At 64.4% G+C, this 20,084-nt stretch overlaps 1 protein-coding gene across 1 annotated transcript in view; it reads left to right on the forward strand.

Moving 5' to 3' along the window:
• Positions 1-20,084, forward strand: part of LOC139239112 (spectrin beta chain, non-erythrocytic 1-like) — a 563,409-nt gene that overhangs the window by 205,453 nt on the left and 337,872 nt on the right. Inside the window, exon 14 of the mRNA XM_070867634.1 lies at positions 4,241-5,111. Coding sequence (XP_070723735.1) covers positions 4,241-5,111 — 871 coding nt within the window. The remainder of the gene's footprint in view (positions 1-4,240; positions 5,112-20,084) is intronic.

Below are 20,084 nucleotides of genomic sequence, written 5' to 3' on the forward strand. Positions count from 1 at the left end.
AGGCTCTGTCTGTGGTCGAGGAACCCATCCCTTCACTAACTCTCCTCACTGCTCCCACTGACAGTGGCGAGCCAGCCCCGAGGTTGAACAGCCCACATCATTTATTGGATAAAGATTTGAAAAGGAAGAAAGTGAAGAACACAAGGAGGGGAGACAGAGTAGATAGCTCAAGTGATGAAGCTGCCATTTATGCAGGTTTGATGGGCCCAATGGCCATTCTGTGCTGTACTTTCTGTTTCGGTAGAAGTGCCTGCTGATATTTACTGCCAGCAGCATCCAGAGTGGGAGGTAATGCCCCCCCACCACTTCCTGGGGATTGAAATCCCCCCCCGGGAATTGACCCCCACCCCTGAGGATAGAACCCCCACAGGGATTGAATCCCCCTGGCCATGACTGACTCACTCCGAGGCTGGTGACTGGGTGCCGGTGTTGGTTATCGAAGCCCTCGATCATTGTCAGTGGCAGGGCTGAGCCAGTCCGTGTTAATGAGAAGATGCATTGGGTTTAACTACCGGTGTCGCCCGGTACAACTCACCCAATAATATCGGCCGGTGTAACTCGCCCAATGGTATCGCCCGGTGTAATGGTATCAACCGGTATAACTCACCCAATGGTATTGCCCGGTGTAACTCGCCCAATGGTATCGCCCGGTGTAATGGTATCAACCGGTATAACTCACCCAATGGTATTGCCCGGTATAACTCACCCAATGGTATTGCCCGGTGTAACTCGCCCAATGGTATCGCCCGGTGTAATGGTATCAACCGGTATAACTCACCCAATGGTATTGCCCGGTGTAACTCACCCAATGGTATCGCCCGGTGTAATGGTATCGCCCGGTGTAACTCGCCCAATGGTATCGCCCGGTGTAACTCACCCAATGGTATCGCCCAGTGTAATGGTATCAGCCGGTGTAACTCAACCAATGGTATCGCCCGGTATAACTCACCCAATGGTATCGCCCGGTATAACTCACCCAATGGTATCGCCCAGTGTAATGGTATCGCCCGGTGTAACTCAACCAATGGTATCGCCCGGTATAACTCACCCAATGGTATCGCCCGGTATAACTCACCCAATGGTATCGCCCAGTGTAATGGTATCAGCCGGTGTAACTCAACCAATGGTATCGCCCAGTGTAATGGTATCGCCCGGTGTAACTCAACCAATGGTATCGCCCGGTATAACTCACCCAATGGTATCGCCCGGTATAACTCACCCAATGGTATCGCCCGGTGTAACTCACCCAATGGTATCGCCCGGTGTAACTCACCCAATGGTATCGCCCGGTGTAACTCACCCAATGGTATCGCCCGGTGTAACTCACCCAATGGTATCGCCCGGTGTAACTCACCCAATGGCATCGCCCGGTGTAACTCACCCAATGGTATCGCCCGGTGTAACTTAAGAATATAAGAATGAGTAGCAGTTGTTGGCCACATGGCCCCTCGAGCCTGCTCCGCCATTCAATAAATCATGGCTGACCTTCGACCTCAACTCAACGTTCCCACCTGATCCCCATATTCCTTGATTCAACAACAACAACAACTTGCATTTATATAGCGCCTTTAACGTAGTGAAACGTCCCAAGGCGCTTCACAGCAGCGTTATAAAACAAAACAACTACATTTGACACCGAGTACACAAGAAGAAATTACAGCAGATTGGTCAAAGAGGTCGGTTTTAAGGAGCATCTTAAAGGAGGAAAGGGAGGTAGAGAGGTTTAGGGAGGGAGTTCCAGAGCTTGGGGCCCAGGCAGTTTAAGGCACGGCCGCCGATGGTTGGGCGATTATAATCAGGGATGCTCAAGAGGACAGAATTTGAAGAGCGCAGACATCTCGGGGGGCGGGGGGAGGGGGGTGAGGGCGAGGGGGGGATTGTGAGGCTGGAGGAGATTACAGAGATAGGGAGGGGTGAGGCCACAGAGCGATTTGTTAGCAAGGATGATAATTTTGAAATCGAGGCGTTGCTTAACTGGGAGCCAATATAGGTCAGTGAGCACAGGGGGTGATGGGTGAGCGGGACTTGGTGCGAGTTAGGACACGGGTCAGTGAGCACAGGGGGTGATGGGTGAGTGGGACTCGGTGCGAGTTAGGACACGGGTCAGTGAGCACAGGGGGTGATGGGTGAGCGGGACTTGGTGCGAGTTAGGACACGGGTCAGTGAGCACAGCGGGTGATGGGTGAGCGGGGCTCGGTGCGAGTTAGGACACGGGTCAGTGAGCACAGCGGGTGATGGGTGAGCGGGGCTCGGTGCGAGTTAGGACACGGGTCAGTGAGCACAGGGGGTGATGGGTGAGCGGGACTCGGTGCGAGTTAAGACATGGGCAGCCGAGTTTTGGGTCACCTCTGGTTTACATGGAGTAGAATGTGGGGGGCCGGCCAGGAGTGGGTTGGAATAGTCAAGTCTAGAGGTAACAAAGGCACGGATGAGGGTTTCAGCAGCCGATGAGCTGAGGCAGGGGCGGAGGCGGACAATGTTACGGAGGTGGAAATAGACGGTTTTAGTTATGCCGCGGATATGTGGCTGGAAACTCATTTCAGGGTCAAATATGACCCCTAGGTTGCGAACAGTTTGGTTCCACTAGACTCCAAAAATCTGTCTATCTCAGCCTTGAATATATTCAGAGACTCAGCATCCACAGGCCTTTGGGGCAGAGATTTTAAAAGATTCACAACCCTCAGTGAAGAAATGGCCAACCCTTATCCTGAGTCTGTGACCCCGGTTTCTAGACTCCCCGGCTAGGGGAAACATCCTCCCTGCAACTACCCTGTCAATCCCCCACAAAATCTTTTGTGTTTCAATGAGATCACCTCTAATTCTTCTAAGCTCCAGAGAGTATCGGCCCATTCTACACAATCTCTCATCATAGAGCAATTCTCTCATCCCAAGGATCAATCGAGTGAATCCTTGATGTACCGCCTCCAAGGCAAGTATATCCTTCCTTAGATAGGGAGACTGAAACTGTGCACAGTACTCCAGGTGTGGTCTCACCAAGGCCCTGTACAGTTGTAGCAAGACTTCCTTACTCTTACACTCCAACCCCCTTGCAATAAAGGACAACATGCAATTTGCCTTCCTTGCTGTAGCTGCAGGTTAACTTTCTGTACTTTGTGTACAAGGTTAACCTAATCCCTCTCAACACCAACATTCAATCGTTTCTCACCATTTAAAAAATATTCTGTTTTTCTATTCTTTCTACCAAAGTGAATAACCTGACATTTCCCCACATTACACTCCATCTGCCACCTCACTGCCCACTCACTTAGTCTATCTATATCCCTTTGCAGACACTTGTGGTCAAGCGTCTAAGTCAGTGATATAGATTGTGAATAGCTGGGGCCCAAGCTCCGATCCTTGGGGCACCCGACCAGTTACAGCCTGCCCACCTGAAAAAGACCCGTTTATCCATACTCTCTGTTTTCTGTCCGTTAACCAAGCCTCTAGCCACGCTAATACATTACCTCCAATGACCCGTGTAGCTCACAATGTGGCCCCGTCCTTTTTGAGGTTCCGGCCTCACTACTGCGTGGTCAGTGAGCTGTGGGCACCATGTGGTCAGTGGGCACCATGTGGTCAGTGGGCCGTGGGCACCGTGTGGTCAGTGGGCACCATGTCAGTAGGCCGTGGGCATTGTGTGGTCAGTGGGCACCGTGTGGTCAGTGGGCTATGGGCACTGTGTGGTCAGTGGGCACCATGTGGTCAGTGGGCAGTGGGCGCCGTGTGGTCAGTGGGCACCGTGTGGTCAGTGGGCTATGGGCACTGTGTGGTCAGTGGGCTATGGGCACTGTGTGGTCAGTGGGCACCGTGTGGTCAGTGGGCTATGGGCGCCATGTGGTCAGTGGGCACCATGTGGTCAGTGGGCAGTGGGCATTGTGTGGTCAGTGGGCACTGTGTGGGCTGTGGGCACCATGTGGTCAGTGGGCCGTGGCCACCGTGAGGTCAGTGGTCAGTGGGCACCGTGTGGTCAGTGGCCATGGGCACCAGACGGACATCTCGCTGGCTCCAGGCACGGACAATATCAGCCTCCTGGCGATTGGTCCTGGTCAGGATGTTGTCGGTGGTTTGGGAGTGGGACGGTGAGGAGAATTTGCCCGATGGTTTGGGTGATGCTCTCATGGCCAGGACTTTGGTGCATTTCTGAGGATGCAGCTCCTGGGTCAGGGCAGTGTGCCGTGGTTTGAAGTTGGCTCTCTGTGGTCCAGCGCTCCTTGTCACCGATTCTTTGTTTTGCCCTCAGGTTACCAGCCCTGCGACCCCCAGATCATTTGCAACCGTGTCCATCACGTCAACAACTGCCTGGAAGAGCTGCACCGCCTGGCCTCGTGCCGCCGGGCGGAGCTGGAGGGCTCGCGGTGCCTCTGGGCATTCTTCCAGGAGATGGAGGAGGCAGAGGGCTGGATCCACGAGAAGGAGCAGGTCATCTCGTCACCGAACCACGGCAAGGACGTGAGCAGTGCCACACTGCTGCTGAACAAACACAAGGGCCTGATGGGGGAGCTGGCCGGGAGGTACAGCCTCCTCACTCAAACCATCACCAAGGGCGAGCAGATCCTGGCACACAAACACTTTGGGACTGGCAACATCCAGGAGAGGATTCTGGAGGTCCGGGTTCAGTGGAAGACGCTCGGCGAGTTGTTGGCTCGCCGGCACCAGCACCTCCAGGAGGCCCGCAACTTCTTCCAGTTTAAGGCGGACACGGACGATCTGGAGGTTTGGCTGCAGGACGCCTATCGCATCGTCTCCAGTGACGACTTCGGGCACGACGAGTATTCCACACAGTCGCTGGCCAAGAAGCACCGGGGGCTGGTGGAGGAGATTGAGCAGCACCGGGAGGTGGTGGAGAGCCTGCGCAGTCAGGCCCTGAGCCTGGCCCCTGAGTACCTGGAGCTGACGGAGGTGAAAAGCCGCGTGTCGGAGGTGGAGGGCCTGTACGCGGAGGTGATGGAGGTGGCAGGGCTGCGCAGACAGTGGCTGCAGGACGCACTGGCCGTGTACCGCATGTTCAGTGAGGTCAACGCCTGCGAGCGCTGGATCGATGAGAAGGAACAATGGCTCAACAGCATGGAGATCCCAGAGACGCTGGAGGACCTCGAACTGCTCCAACAGAGGTAAGGTCCAAGCATTGCCCCGCCCACGGGGAGTGAGCCCCGCCCACGGGGAGTGAGCCCCACCCACAGAGTGAGCCCCGCCCACAGAGTGAGCCCCGCCCACGGGGAGTGAGTCCCATCCACAGAGTGAGCCCCGCCCACAGGGAGTGAGCCCCGCCCACGGGGAGTGAGTCCCATCCACAGAGTGAGCCCCGCTCACGGGAGTGAGCCCCGCCCACGGGGAGTGAGCCCCGCCCACGGGAATGAGCCCCGCCCACGGGGAGTGAGCCCCACCCACAGAGTGAACCCCACCCACAGAGTGAGCCCCGCCCACGGGAGTGAGCTCCACCCACAGAGTGAGCCCCACCCACAGAGAGCCCCGCCCACGGGAGTGAACCCCTCCCACGGGGAGTGAGCCCCGCCCACAGAGTGAGCCCCGTCCACGGGGCGTGAGCTTCGCCCACGGGGAGTGAGCACCACCCACAGAGTGAGCCCCATCCACGGGGCGTGAGCCCCACCCACAGAGTGAGCCCCGCCCACAGAGTGAGCACCACCCACAGAGTGAGCCCCGTAACACGGGGAGTGAGCCCCGCCCACAGAGTGAGCCCCATCCATGGGGAGTGAGCCGCTCCCACAGAGTGAGCCCCACCCACAGAGTGAGCCCCGCCCACGGGAGTGAGCCCCGCCCACGGGAAGTGAGCCCCGCCCACAGAGTGAGCCCCACCCACAGAGTGAGCCCCGCCCACGGGGAGTGAGCCCCGCCCACAGAGTGAGCCCCGTCCACGGGGAGTGAGCCCCGCCCACGGGGAGTGAGCCCCGCCCACAGAGTGAGCCCCGTTCACGGGGAGTGAGCCCCGCCCACGGGGAGTGAGCCCCGCCCACAGAGTGAGCCCCGTTCACGGGGAGTGAGCCCCGCCCACAGAGTGAGCCCCGCCCACAGGGAGTGAGCCCCGCCCTCAGGGAGTGAGCCCCTCCACAGGGAGTGAGCCCCTCCACAGGGAGTGAGCCCTGCCCACAGGGAATGAGCCCCGCCCACAGGCAGTGAGCCCCACCCACAGGGAGTGAGCCCCACCCACAGAGTGAGCCCCTCCACAGGGAGTGAGCCCCGCCCACAGGGTGTGAGACCCTCCACAGGGAGTGAGCCCCTCCCACAGGGTGTGAGACCCTCCACAGGGAGTGAGCCCCTCCCACAGGGTGTGAGACCCTCCACAGGGAGTGAGCCCCTCCCACAGGGTGTGAGACCCTCCACAGGGAGTGAACCCCTCCACAGGGAGTGAACCCCTCCACAGGAAGTGAACCCCGCCCACAGGGAGTGAGCCCCTCCACAGGGAGTGAGCCCCTCCACAGGGAATGAGCCCCTCCACAGGGTGTGAGACCCTCCACAGGGAGTGAACCTCTCCACAGGGAGTGAGCCCCTCCACAGGGAATGAGCCCCGCCCACAGAGTGAGTCCCGTCCACGGGGAGTGAGCCCCTCCCACAGAGTGAGCCCCACCCACAGAGTGAGCCCCGCCCACGGGGAGTGAGCCCCGCCCACAGAGTGAGCCCCGTCCACGGGGAGTGAGCCCCGCCCACGGGGAGTGAGCCCCGCCCACAGAGTGAGCCCCGTCCACGGGGAGTGAGCCCCTCCACAGGGAGTGAGCCGTGCCCACAGGGAATGAGCCCCGCCCACAGGTTGTGAGACCCTCCACAGGGAGTGAGCCCCTCCCACAGGGTGTGAGACCCTCCACAGGGAGTGAGCCCCTCCCACAGGTTGTGAGACCCTCCACAGGGAGTGAGCCCCTCCCACAGGTTGTGAGCCCCTCCACAGGGAGTGAGCCCCTCTCACAGGGAGTGAACCCCTCCACAGGGAGTGAGCCCCTCTCACAGGGTGTGAGCCCCTCCACAGGGAGTGAGCCCCTCTCACAGGGTGTGAGCCCCTCCACAGGGAGTGAGCCCCTCCCATAGGAATTAGGTCCCACCCACAGAGCGTGAGCCCCGCCCACAGGGACCGAACCTTGCCCACTCTGAGCCCCGCCCACAGGGAGAGAACTACACCCACAGGGAGCGAGCCCCGTCCACATTCTGCGAGCCCCGCCCATAGTGACCGTGCCCCGCCCACAAGGAGTGAGCTCCGCCCACAGGGAGTGAGCCCCACCCACAGGGACCGAACCCTGCCCACAGTGAGTCCTGTCCACAGGGAGAGGACCACACCCACAGAGAGTGAGCCCCACCCACAGAGTAAGCCCCACCCACAGGGAGCGAGCCCCGTCCACATTGTGCGAGCCCCGCCCACAGGGACCGTGCCCCGCCCACAGAGAGTGAGCCCCGACAAAAGGGAGTGAGCCCCGTCCACAAAGAGTGAGTCCCACCCACAGGGAGTGAGCCCCACCCACAGAGAGTGAGCCCCACCCACAGGGAGTGAGCCCCTCCCACAGGGAGTGAGCCCCACCCACAGGGAGTGAGCCCCTCCCACAGAGAGTGAGCCCCACCCACAGGGAGTGAGCCCCTCCCACAGGGAGTGAGCCCCACCCACAGGGAGTGAGCCCCTCCCACAGAGAGTGAGCCCCGTCCACAAAGAGTGAGCCACACCCACAGGGAGTGAGCCCCTCCCACAGAGAGTGAGCCCCACCCACAGGGAGTGAGCCCCTCCCACAGAGAGTGAGCCCCGTCCACAAAGAGTGAGCCCCACCCACAGGGAGTGAGCCCCTCCCACAGGGAGTGAGCCCCACCCACAGGGAGTGAGCCCCTCCCACAGAGAGTGAGCCCCACCCACAGGGAGTGAGCCCCTCCCACAGGGAGTGAGCCCCACCCACAGGGAGTGAGCCCCACCCACAGGGAGTGAGCCCCTCCCACAGGGAGTGAGCCCCACCCACAGGGAGTGAGCCCCTCTACAGGGAGTGAGCCCCTCCCAAAGGGAGTGAGCCCCACCCACAGGGAGAGAGCCCCTCTACAGGGAGTGAGCCCCACCCACAGGGAGTGAGCCCCTCCCACAGAGAGTGAGCCCCGTCCACAAAGAGTGAGCCCCACCCACAGGGAGTGAGCCCCTCCACAGGGAGTGAGCCCCACCCACAGGGAGTGAGCCCCTCCACAGGGAGTTAGCCCCTCCCAGAGGGAGTGAGCCCCTCCCACAAAGAGTGAGCCCCACCCACAGAGAGTGAGCCCCACCCACAGGGAGTGAGCCCCTCCCACAGAGAGTGAGCCCCACCCACAGAGAGTGAGCCCCACCCACAGGGAGTGAGCCCCACCCACAGGGAGTGAGCCCCTCCACAGAGAGTAAGCCCCTCCCAGAGGGAGTGAGCCCCTCCCACAAAGAGTGAGCCCCACCCACAGAGAGTGAGCCCCACCCACAGGGAGTGAGCCCCTCCCACAAAGAGTGAGCCCCACCCACAGGGAGTGAGCCCCTCCACAGGGAGTGAGCCCCACCCACAGGGAGTGAGCCCCTCCCACAGAGAGTGAGCCCCGTCCACAAAGAGTGAGCCCCACCCACAGGGAGTGAGCCCCTCCCACAGGGAGTGAGCCCCTCCACAGGGAGTTAGCCCCAGCCACAGGGAGTGAGCCCCACCCACAAAGAGTGAGCCCCACCCACAGGGAGTGAGCCCCTCCCACAGAGAGTGAGCCCCACCCACAGGGAGTGAGCCCCTCCCACAGAGAGTGAGCCCCGTCCACAAAGAGTGAGCCACACCCACAGGGAGTGAGCCCCTCCCACAGAGAGTGAGCCCCACCCACAGGGAGTGAGCCCCTCCCACAGAGAGTGAGCCCCGTCCACAAAGAGTGAGCCCCACCCACAGGGAGTGAGCCCCTCCCACAGGTTGTGAGACCCTCCACAGGGAGTGAGCCCCTCCCACAGGGTGTGAGACCCTCCACAGGGAGTGAGCCCCTCCACAGGGAGTGAGCCCCTCCACAGGGAGTGAGCCCCGCCCACAGGGTGTGAGACCCTCCACAGGGAGTGAGCCCCTCCACAGGGAGTGAGCCCCTCCACAGGAAGTGAGCCCCGCCCACAGGGAGTGAGCCCCTCCCATAGGGAATGAGCCCCTCCACAGGGAGTGCACCCCTCCCACAGGGTGTGAGCCCCGCCCACAGTGAGCCCCTCCCACAGGGAGTGAACCCCTCCACAGGGAGTGAGCCCCTCTCACAGGGTGTGAGCCCCTCCACAGGGAGTGAGCCCCTCCCATAGGAATTAGGTCCCACCCACAGAGCGTGAGCCCCGCCCACAGGGACCGAACCTTGCCCACTCTGAGCCCCGCCCACAGGGAGAGAACTACACCCACAGGGAGCGAGCCCCGTCCACATTGTGCGAGCCCCGCCCATAGTGAACGTGCCCCGCCCACAAGGAGTGAGCTCCGCCCACAGGGAGTGAGCCCCACCCACAGGGACCGAACCCTGCCCACAGTGAGTCCTGTCCACAGGGAGAGGACCACACCCACAGAGAGTGAGCCCCACCCACAGGGAGTGAGCCCCTCCCACAGGGAGTGAGCCCCACCCACAGGGAGTGAGCCCCTCCCACAGGGAGTGAGCCCCGTCCACAGGGAGTGAGCCCCGTCCACAGGGAGTGAGCCCCGCCCACAGGGAGTGAGCCCCGTCCACAGGGAGTGAGCCCCGCCCACAGGGAGTGAGCCCCGCCCACAGGGAGTGAGCCCCGCCCACAGGGAGTGAGCCCCGTCCACAGGGAGTGAGCCCCGCCCACAGGGAGTGAGCCCCTCCCACAGGGAGTGAGCCCCGCCCACAGGGAGTGAGCCCCGCCCACAGGGAGTGAGCCCCGCCCACAGGGAGTGAGCCCCGCCCACATGGTGTGAGACCCTCCACAGGGAGTGAGCCCCTCTACAGGGAGTGAACCCCTCCCACAGGGAGTGAGCCCCGCCCACGGAGTGAGCCCCACCCACAGGGAGTGAGCCCCTCCCATAGGGAGTGAGCCTCTCCACAGGGCGTGAACCCCTCCCACAGGGTGTGAGCCCCGCCAACAGTGAGCCCCTCCCACAGGGAGTGAACCCCTCCACAGGGAGAGAGCCCCACCCACAGTGAGTGAGCCCCACCCACAGAGTAAGCCCCACCCACAGGGAGTGAGCCCTGCCCACAGTGAGCCCCGCCCACTGGGAGAGAGCCCCGTCCACAGGGAGAGAGCCCCGTCCACAGGGAGAGAGCCCCTCCCACAGGGAGTGAGCCCTGTCTACTGTGAGCCCCAGCCACAGGGAGTGAGCCCCACCCACAGGGAGTGAGTCCCTCCCACAGGGAGTGAGCCCCTCCCACAGGGAGTGAGCCCTGTCTACTGTGAGCCCCAGCCACAGGGAGTGAGCCCCACCCACAGGGAGTGAGTCCCTCCCACAGGGAGAGAGCCCCTCCCACAGGGAGTGAGCCCTGTCTACTGTGAGCCCCAGCCACAGGGAGTGAGCCCCACCCACAGGGAGTGAGTCCCTCCCACAGGGAGAGAGCCCCTCCCACAGGGAGTGAGCGCCTCCCACAGGGAGTGAGCCCCTTCTACTGTGAGCCCCACCCACAGGGAGTGAGCCCCGCCCACAGGGAGTGAGCCCCTCCCACAGTGTGTGAGCCCCACCCACAGGGAGTGAGCCCCTCCCAAAGGGAGTGAGCCACTCCCACAGAGTGAGCCCCGCCCACGGGAGTGAGCCCCGCCCAAGGGGAGTGAGCCCTGCCTACAGAGTGAGCCCCACCCACAGAGTGAGCCCCGCCCACGGGGAGTGAGCCCCACTCACAGAGTGAGCCCCGTCCACGGGGAGTGAGCCCCGCCCACAGAGTGAGCCCCGCCCACAGGGAGTGAGCCCCTCAACAGGAATGAGCCCCGCCCACAGGGAGTGAGCCCTGCCTACAGGGAGTGAGCCCCTCAACAGGAATGAGCCCCGCCCACAGGGACCGAACCCTGCCCACTCTGAGCCCCGCCCACAGGGAGAGAACGACACCCACAGGGAGCGAGCCCCGTCCACATTGTGCGAACCCCGCCCATAGTGACCGTGCCCCGCCCACAGGGAGTGAGCCCCTCCCACAGGGTGTGAGCCCCGTCTACTGTAAGCACCAGCCACAGGAAGTGAACCCCACCCACAGGGAGTGAGCCCTGTCCACAGGGAGAGAGCCCCACCCACAGGGAGTGAGCCCCTCCCACAGGGAGTGAGCCTCTCCACAGGGAGTGAACCCCTCCCACAGGGTGTGAGCCCCGCCAACAGTGAGCCCCTCCACAGGGAGTGAGCCCCTCCCACAGGGATTGAGTCCCACCCACAGAGCGTGAGCCCCGCCCACAGGGACCGAACCCTGCCCACAGTGAGTCCTGTCCACAAGGAGAGAGCCCCTCCCACAGAGAGTGAGCCCTGTCCACAGGGAGTGAGCCCCTCCCACAGAGAGTGAGCCCCGTCCACAGGGAGTGAGCCCCACCCACAGGGAGTGAGCCCCTCCCACAGGGAGTGAGCCCCTCCACAGGGAGTTAGCCCCAGCCACAGGGAGTGAGCCCCACCCACAGAGAGTGAGCACCGTCCACAGGGAGTGAGCCCCACCCACAGGGAGTGAGCCCCTCCCACAGGGAGTGAGCCCCTCCACAGGGAGTGAGCCCCAGCCACAGAGAGTGAGCTCCGTCCACAGAGAGTGAGCCCCGCCCACAGGGAGTGAGCCCCTCCCACAGGGAGTGAGCCCTTCCACAGGGAGTGAGCCCCTCTACAGGGAGTGAACCCCTCCCACAGGGAGTGAGCCCCTCCCATAGGGAGTGAACCCCGCCCACGGAGTGAGCCCCTCCCATAGGGAGTGAGCCCCGCCAACAGTGAGCCCCGTCCACAGGGAGAGAACCACACCCACAGTGAGTGAGCCCCACCCACAGAGTAAGCCCCACCCACAGGGAGTGAGCCCTGCCCACAGTGAGCCCCGCCCATAGGGAGAGAGCCCCGTCCACAGGGAGAGAGCCCCGCCCACAGGGAGTGAGCCCCGTCTACTGTGAGCACCAGCCACAGGGAGTGAACCCCACCCACAGGGAGTGAGCCCCGTCTACTGTGAGCACCAGCCACAGGGAGTGAACCCCACCCACAGGGAGTGAGCCCCTCCTACAGGGAGTGAGCCCCACCCACAGGCACAGAGCCCCACCCACAGGGAGTGAGCCCCTCCCACAGGGAGTGAGCCCCGTCTACTGTGAGCCCCAGCCACAGGGAGTGAGCCCCGCCCACATGGAGTGAGCCCCTCCTACAGGGAGTGAGCCCCACCCACAGGCACAGAGCCCCACCCACATGGAGTGAGCCCCTCTACAGGGAGTGAGCCCCGTCTACTGTGAGCCCCAGCCACAGGGAGTGAGCCCCGCCCACAGGGAGTGAGCCCCGTCTACTGTGAGCCCCAGCCACAGGGAGTGAGCCCCGCCCACATGGAGTGAGCCCCTCCTACAGGGAGTGAGACCCACCCACAGGGAGTGAGCCCCGTCCACAGGGAGTGAGCCCCTCCCACAGAGAGTGAGCCCCGTCCACAGGGAGTGAGCCCCGTCCACAGGGAGTGAGCCCCGCCCACAGGGAGTGAGCCCCGCCCACATGGAGTGAGCCCCTCCTACAGGGAGTGAGCCCCGTCCACAGAGAGTGAGCCCCACCCACAGGGAGTGAGCCCCGTCCACAGAGAGTGAGCCCCGTCCACAGAGAGTGAGCCCCACCCACAGGGAGTGAGCCCCACCCACAGGGAGTGATCCCCGCCCACAGAGAGTGAGCCCCACCCACAGGGAGTGATCCCCACCCACAGGGAGTGAGCCCCTCCCACAGGGAGTGAGCCCCGTCCACAGGGAGTGAGCCTCTCCCACATGGAGTGTGCCCCTCCCACAGGGAGTGAGCCCCACCCACAGGGAGTGAGCCCCGTCCACAGGGAGTGAACCCCACCCACAGGGAGTGAGCCCCACCCACAGGGAGTGAGCGCCTCCCACAGGGAGTGAGCCCCGTCCACAGGGAGTGAACCCCACCCACAGGGAGTGAGCCCCACCCACAGAGAGTGAGCCCCGTCCACAGGGAGTGAGCTCCGTCCACACGTTCTGAGCCCCGCCCACAGGGAGTGAGCCCCTCCCACAGGGAGTGAGCCTCTCCACAGGGAGTGAACCCCTCCCACAGGGTGTGAGCCCCGCCAACAGTGAGCCCCTCCACAGGGAGTGAGCCCCTCCCACAGGGATTGAGTCCCACCCACAGAGCGTGAGCCCCGCCCACAGGGACCGAACCCTGCCCACAGTGAGTCCTGTCCACAAGGAGAGAGCCCCTCCCACAGAGAGTGAGCCCTGTCCACAGGGAGTGAGCCCCTCCCACAGAGAGTGAGCCCCGTCCACAGGGAGTGAGCCCCACCCACAGGGAGTGAGCCCCTCCCACAGGGAGTGAGCCCCTCCACAGGGAGTTAGCCCCAGCCACAGGGAGTGAGCCCCACCCACAGAGAGTGAGCACCGTCCACAGGGAGTGAGCCCCACCCACAGGGAGTGAGCCCCTCCCACAGGGAGTGAGCCCCTCCACAGGGAGTGAGCCCCAGCCACAGAGAGTGAGCTCCGTCCACAAAGAGTGAGCCCCACCCACGGGGAGTGAGCCCCTCCCACAGGGAGTGAGCCCCTCCCACAGAGAGTGAGCCCCGTCCACAAAGAGTGAGCCCCACCCACGGGGAGTGAGCCCCTCCCACAGAGAGTGAGCCCCACCCACAGGGAGTGAGCCCCACCCACAGGGAGTGAGCCCCTCCCACAGAGAGTGAGCCCCGTCCACAAAGAGTGAGCCCCACCCACAGGGAGTGAGCCCCTCCCACAGAGAGTGAGCCCCGCCCACAGGGAGTGAGCCCCTCCCACAGGGAGTGAGCCCTTCCACAGGGAGTGAGCCCCTCTACAGGGAGTGAACCCCTCCCACAGGGAGTGAGCCCCTCCCATAGGGAGTGAACCCCGCCCACGGAGTGAGCCCCTCCCATAGGGAGTGAGCCCCGCTAACAGTGAGCCCCGTCCACAGGGAGAGAACCACACCCACAGTGAGTGAGCCCCACCCACAGAGTAAGCCCCACCCACAGGGAGTGAGCCCTGCCCACAGTGAGCCCCGCCCATAGGGAGAGAGCCCCGTCCACAGGGAGAGAGCCCCGCCCACAGGGAGTGAGCCCCGTCTACTGTGAGCACCAGCCACAGGGAGTGAACCCCACCCACAGGGAGTGAGCCCCGTCTACTGTGAGCACCAGCCACAGGGAGTGAACCCCACCCACAGGGAGTGAGCCCCTCCTACAGGGAGTGAGCCCCACCCACAGGCACAGAGCCCCACCCACAGGGAGTGAGCCCCTCCCACAGGGAGTGAGCCCCGTCTACTGTGAGCCCCAGCCACAGGGAGTGAGCCCCGCCCACATGGAGTGAGCCCCTCCTACAGGGAGTGAGCCCCACCCACAGGCACAGAGCCCCACCCACATGGAGTGAGCCCCTCTACAGGGAGTGAGCCCCGTCTACTGTGAGCCCCAGCCACAGGGAGTGAGCCCCGCCCACAGGGAGTGAGCCCCGTCTACTGTGAGCCCCAGCCACAGGGAGTGAGCCCCGCCCACATGGAGTGAGCCCCTCCTACAGGGAGTGAGACCCACCCACAGGGAGTGAGCCCCGTCCACAGGGAGTGAGCCCCTCCCACAGAGAGTGAGCCCCGTCCACAGGGAGTGAGCCCCGTCCACAGGGAGTGAGCCCCGCCCACAGGGAGTGAGCCCCGCCCACATGGAGTGAGCCCCTCCTACAGGGAGTGAGCCCCGTCCACAGAGAGTGAGCCCCACCCACAGGGAGTGAGCCCCGTCCACAGAGAGTGAGCCCCGTCCACAGAGAGTGAGCCCCACCCACAGGGAGTGAGCCCCACCCACAGGGAGTGATCCCCGCCCACAGAGAGTGAGCCCCACCCACAGGGAGTGATCCCCACCCACAGGGAGTGAGCCCCTCCCACAGGGAGTGAGCCCCGTCCACAGGGAGTGAGCCTCTCCCACATGGAGTGTGCCCCTCCCACAGGGAGTGAGCCCCACCCACAGGGAGTGAGCCCCATCCACAGGGAGTGAACCCCACCCACAGGGAGTGAGCCCCACCCACAGGGAGTGAGCGCCTCCCACAGGGAGTGAGCCCCGTCCACAGGGAGTGAACCCCACCCACAGGGAGTGAGCCCCACCCACAGAGAGTGAGCCCCGTCCACAGGGAGTGAGCTCCGTCCACACGTTCTGAGCCCCGCCCACAGGGAGTGAGCCCCTCCCACAAGGAGTGAGCCCCTCCCACAGGGAGTGAGCCCCTCTACAGGGAGTGAACCCCTCCCACAGGGAGTGAACCCCGCCCACGGAGTGAGCCCCACCCACAGGGAGTGAGCCCCACCCACAGGGAGTGAGCCCCTCCCACAGGGAGTGAGCCTCTCCACAGGGAGTGAACCCCTCCCACAGGGAGTGATCCCCGCCAACAGTGAGCCCCTCCCACAGGGAGTGAACCCCTCCCACAGGGATTGAGTCCCACCCTCAGAGCGTGAGCCCCGCCCACAGGGACCGAACCCTGCCCACAGTGAGTCCCGTCCACAGGGAGAGAACCACACCCACAGTGAGTGAGCCCCACCCACAGAGTAAGCCCCACCCACAGGGAGTGAGCCCTGCCCACAGTGAGCCCCGCCCACAGGGAGAGAGCCCCGTCCACAGGGAGTGAGCCCCACCCACAGGGAGAGAGCCCCACCCACAGGGGGTGAGCCCCGTCTACTGTGAGCCCCAGCCACAGGGAGTGAACCCCGTTCACAGGGAGTGAGCCCCTCCCACAGGGAGTGAGCCCCGTCCACAGGGAGTGAGCCCCGCCCACAGGGAGAGAGCCCCACCCACAGGGAGTGAGCCCCGTCTACTGTGAGCCCCAGCCACAGGGAGTGAACCCCGTTCACAGGGAGTGAGCCCCTCCCACAGGGAGTGAGCCCCGCCCACAGGGAGTGAGCCCCTCCCACAGGGAGTGAGCCCCGTTCACAGGGAGTGAGCCCCTCCCACAGGGAGTGAGCCCCTCCCACAGGGAGTGAGCCCCGTTCACAGGGAGTGAGCCCCTCCCACAGGGAGTGAGCCCCGTCCACAGGGAGTGAGCCCCTCCCACAGGGAGTGAGCCCCACCCACAGGGAGTTAGCCCCTCCCACAGAGAGTAAGCCCCGTCCACAAAGAGTGAGCCCCACCCACAGGGAATGAGCCCCTCCCACAGGGAGTGAGCCCCGCCCACAGAGTGAGCCCCTCCCTCAGGGTGTGAGACCCTCCACAGGGAGTGAGCCCCTCTACAGGGAGTGAACCCCTCCCACAGGGAGTGAGCCCTGCCCACAGAGTGAGCCCCACCCACAGGGAGTGAGCCCCTCCCATAGGGAGTGAGCCTCTCCACAGGGAGTGAACCCCGCCCACAGTGAGCCCCTCCCACAGGGAGTGAACCCCTCCACAGGGAGTGAGCCCCTCTCACAGGGTGTGAGCCCCGCCCACAGAGCGTGAGCCCCGCCCACAGGGACCGAACCCTGCCCACAGTGAGTCCCGTCCACAGGGAGAGGACCACACCCACAGTGAGTGAGCCCCACCCACAGAGTAAGCCCCACCCACAGGGAGTGAGCCCTGCCCACAGTGAGCCCCGCCCACAGGGAGAGAGCCCCGTCCACAGGGAGAGAGCCCCTCCCACAGGGAGTGAGCCCCACCCACAGGGAGTGAGCCCCGTCTACTGTGAGCCCCGTCCACAGGGAGAGAGCCCCACCCACAGGGAGTGAGCCCCGTCCACAGGGAGTGAACCCCACCCACAGGGAGTGAGCCCCGCCCACAGGGAGTGAGCCCCGTCCACAGGGAGTGAGCCCCGTCCACAGGGAGTGAGCCCCACCCACAGGGAGTGAGCCCCACCCACAGGGAGTGAGCCCCACCCACAGGGATTGAGCCCCGTCCACAGGGAGTGAGCCCCTCCCACAGAGAGTGAGCCCCGTCCACAGGGAGTGAGCCCCTCCCACAGAGAGTGAGCCCCGTCCACAGGGAGTGAGCCCCACCCACAGGGAGTGAGCCCCGCCCACAGGGAGTGAGCGCCTCCCACAGGGAGTGAGCCCCTCCCACAGGGAGTGAGCGCCTCCCACAGGGAGTGAGCCCCTCCCACAGGGAGTGAGCCCCACCCACAGGGAGTGAGCCCCTCCCACAGGGAGTGAGCCCCGTCCACAGAGAGTGAGCCCCACCCACAGGGAGTGAGCCCCTCCCACAGGGAGTGAGCCCCGTCCACAGAGAGTGAGCCCCACCCACAGGGAGTGAGCCCCTCCCACAGGGAGTGAGCCCCGTCCACAGAGAGTGAGCCCCACCCACAGAGAGTGATCCCCACCCACAGGGAGTGAGCCCCACCCACAGGGAGTGATCCCCACCCACAGGGAGTGAGCCCCGTCCACAGGGAGTGAGCCCCACCCACAGGGAGTGAGCCCCACCCACAGGGAGTGAGCCCCTCCCACATGGAGTGTGCCCCTCCCACAGGGAGTGAGCCCCGTCCACAGAGAGTGAGCCCCGTCCACAGGGAGTGAGCCCCACCCACAGGGAGTGAGCCCCTCCCACAGGGAGTGAGCCCCGTCCACAGAGAGTGAGCCCCACCCACAGAGAGTGATCCCCACCCACAGGGAGTGAGCCCCACCCACAGGGAGTGATCCCCACCCACAGGGAGTGAGCCCCGTCCACAGGGAGTGAGCCCCACCCACAGGGAGTGAGCCCCACCCACAGGGAGTGAGCCCCACCCACAGGGAGTGAGCTCCGTCCACACGTTCTGAGCCCCGCCCACAGGGAGTGAGCCCCTCCCACAGGGAGTGAGCCCCGCCCACGGAGTGAGCCCCACCCACAGGGAGTGAGCCCCTCCCACAGGGAGTGAGCCTCTCCACAGGGAGTGATCCCCGCCAACAGTGAGCCCCTCTCACAGGGATTGAGTCCCACCCTCAGAGCGTGAGCCCCGCCCACAGGGACCGAACCCTGCGCACAGTGAGTCCCGTCCACAGGGAGAGAACCACACCCACAGTGAGTGAGCCCCACCCACAGAGTAAGCCCCACCCACAGGGAGTGAACCCCGCCCACAGGGAGTGAGCCCCTCCCACAGGGAGTGAACCCCGCCCACAGGGAGTGAGCCCCTCCCACAGGGAGTGAGCCCCACCCACAGGGAGTGAGCCCCTCCCACAGGGAGTGAGCCCAGTCCACAGGGAGTGAGCCCCTCCCACAGGGAGTGAGCCCCACCCACAGGGAGTGAGCCCCTCCCACAGGGAGTGAGCCCCACCCACAGGGATATGCACCTCCCACAGGGAGTTAGCCCCTCCCACAGAGAGTAAGCCCCGTCCACAGGGAGTGAGCCCCGCCCACAGAGTGAACCCCTCCACAGGGAGTGAGCCCCTCTCACAGGGTGTGAGCCCCGCCCACAGAGCGTGAGCCCCGCCCACAGGGACCGAACCCTGCCCACAGTGAGTCCCGTCCACAGGGAGAGGACCACACCCACAGTGAGTGAGCCCCACCCACAGAGTAAGCCCCGCCCACAGGGAGAGAGCCCCGTCCACAGGGAGAGAGCCCCGTCCACAGGGAGAGAGCCCCACCCACAGGGAGTGAGCCCCTCCCACAGGGAGTGAGCCCCTCCCACAGAGAGTGAGCCCCACCCACAGGGAGTGAACCCCGCCCACAGGGAGTGAGCCCCACCCACAGGGAGTGAACCCCGTCCACAGAGAGTGAGCCCCACCCACAGGGAGTGAGCCCCACCCACAGAGAGTGAGCCCCACCCACAGGGAGTGAGCCCCGTCCACAGGGAGTGAGCCCCACCCACAGGGAGTGAGCCCCTCCCACAGAGAGTGAGCCCCGTCCACAGGGAGTGAGCCCCACCCACAGGGAGTGAGCCCCACCCACAGAGAGTGAGCCCCACCCACAGGGAGTGAGCCCCGTCCACAGGGAGTGAGCCCCACCCACAGGGAGTGAGCCCCTCCCACAGAGAGTGAGCCCCGTCCACAGGGAGTGAGCCCCACCCACAGGGAGTGAGCGCCTCCCACAGGGAGTGAGCCCCACCCACAGGGAGTGAGCCCCGCCCACAGGGAGTGAGCCCCTCCCACATGGAGTGTGCCCCTCCCACAGGGAGTGAGCCCCGTCCACAGAGAGTGAGCCCCACCCACAGGGAGTGAGCCCCACCCACAGGGAGTGAGCCCCGCCCACAGGGAGTGAGCCCCTCCCACATGGAGTGTGCCCCTCCCACAGGGAGTGATCCCCACCCACAGGGAGTGAGCCCCTCCCAAAGGGAGTGAGCCCCGTCCACAGGGAGTGAGCCCCACCCACAGGGAGTGAGCCCCTCCCACATGGAGTGTGCCCCTCCCACATGGAGTGTGCCCCTCCCACAGGGAGTGAGCCCCGTCCACAGGGAGTGAGCCCCACCCACAGGGAGTGAGCCCCTCCCACATGGAGTGTGCCCCTCCCACAGGGAGTGAGCCCCGTCCACAGGGAGTGAGCTCCGTCCACAGGGAGTGAACCCCACCCACAGGGAGTGAGCCCCACCCACAGGGATTGAGCCCCACCCACAGGGAGTGAGCCCCTCCCACAGAGAGTGAGCCCCGCCCACAGGGAGTGAGCCCCTCCCACAAGGAGTGAGCCCCTCTACAGGGAGTGAACCCCTCCCACAGGGAGTGAGCCCCTCCCACAAGGAGTGAGCCCCTCCCACAGGGAGTGAGCCCCGCCCACGGATTGAGCCCCACCCACAGGGAGTGAACCCCTCCCACAGGGAGTGAGCCCCTCCCACAAGGAGTGAGCCCCTCCCACAGGGAGTGAGCCCAGTCCACAGGGAGTGAGCCCCTCCCACAGGGAGTGAGCCCCACCCACAGGGAGTGAGCCCCACCCACAGGGAGTGAGCCCCGTCCACAAGGAGTGAGCCCCTCCCACAGGGAGTGAGCCCCACCCACAGGGAGTTAGCCCCTCCCACAGAGAGTAAGCCCCGTCCACAAAGAGTGAGCCCCACCCACAGGGAGTGAGCCCGTCCACAGGGAGTGAGCCCCTCCCTCAGGGTGTGAGACCCTCCACAGGGAGTGAGCCCCTCTACAGGGAGTGAACCCCTCCACAGGGAGTGAGCCCCGCCCACA

The sequence above is a fragment of the Pristiophorus japonicus genome, chromosome 26, assembly GCF_044704955.1.
Source record: "Pristiophorus japonicus isolate sPriJap1 chromosome 26, sPriJap1.hap1, whole genome shotgun sequence".
In the NCBI taxonomy this organism is placed as follows: Eukaryota; Metazoa; Chordata; class Chondrichthyes; family Pristiophoridae; genus Pristiophorus; species Pristiophorus japonicus.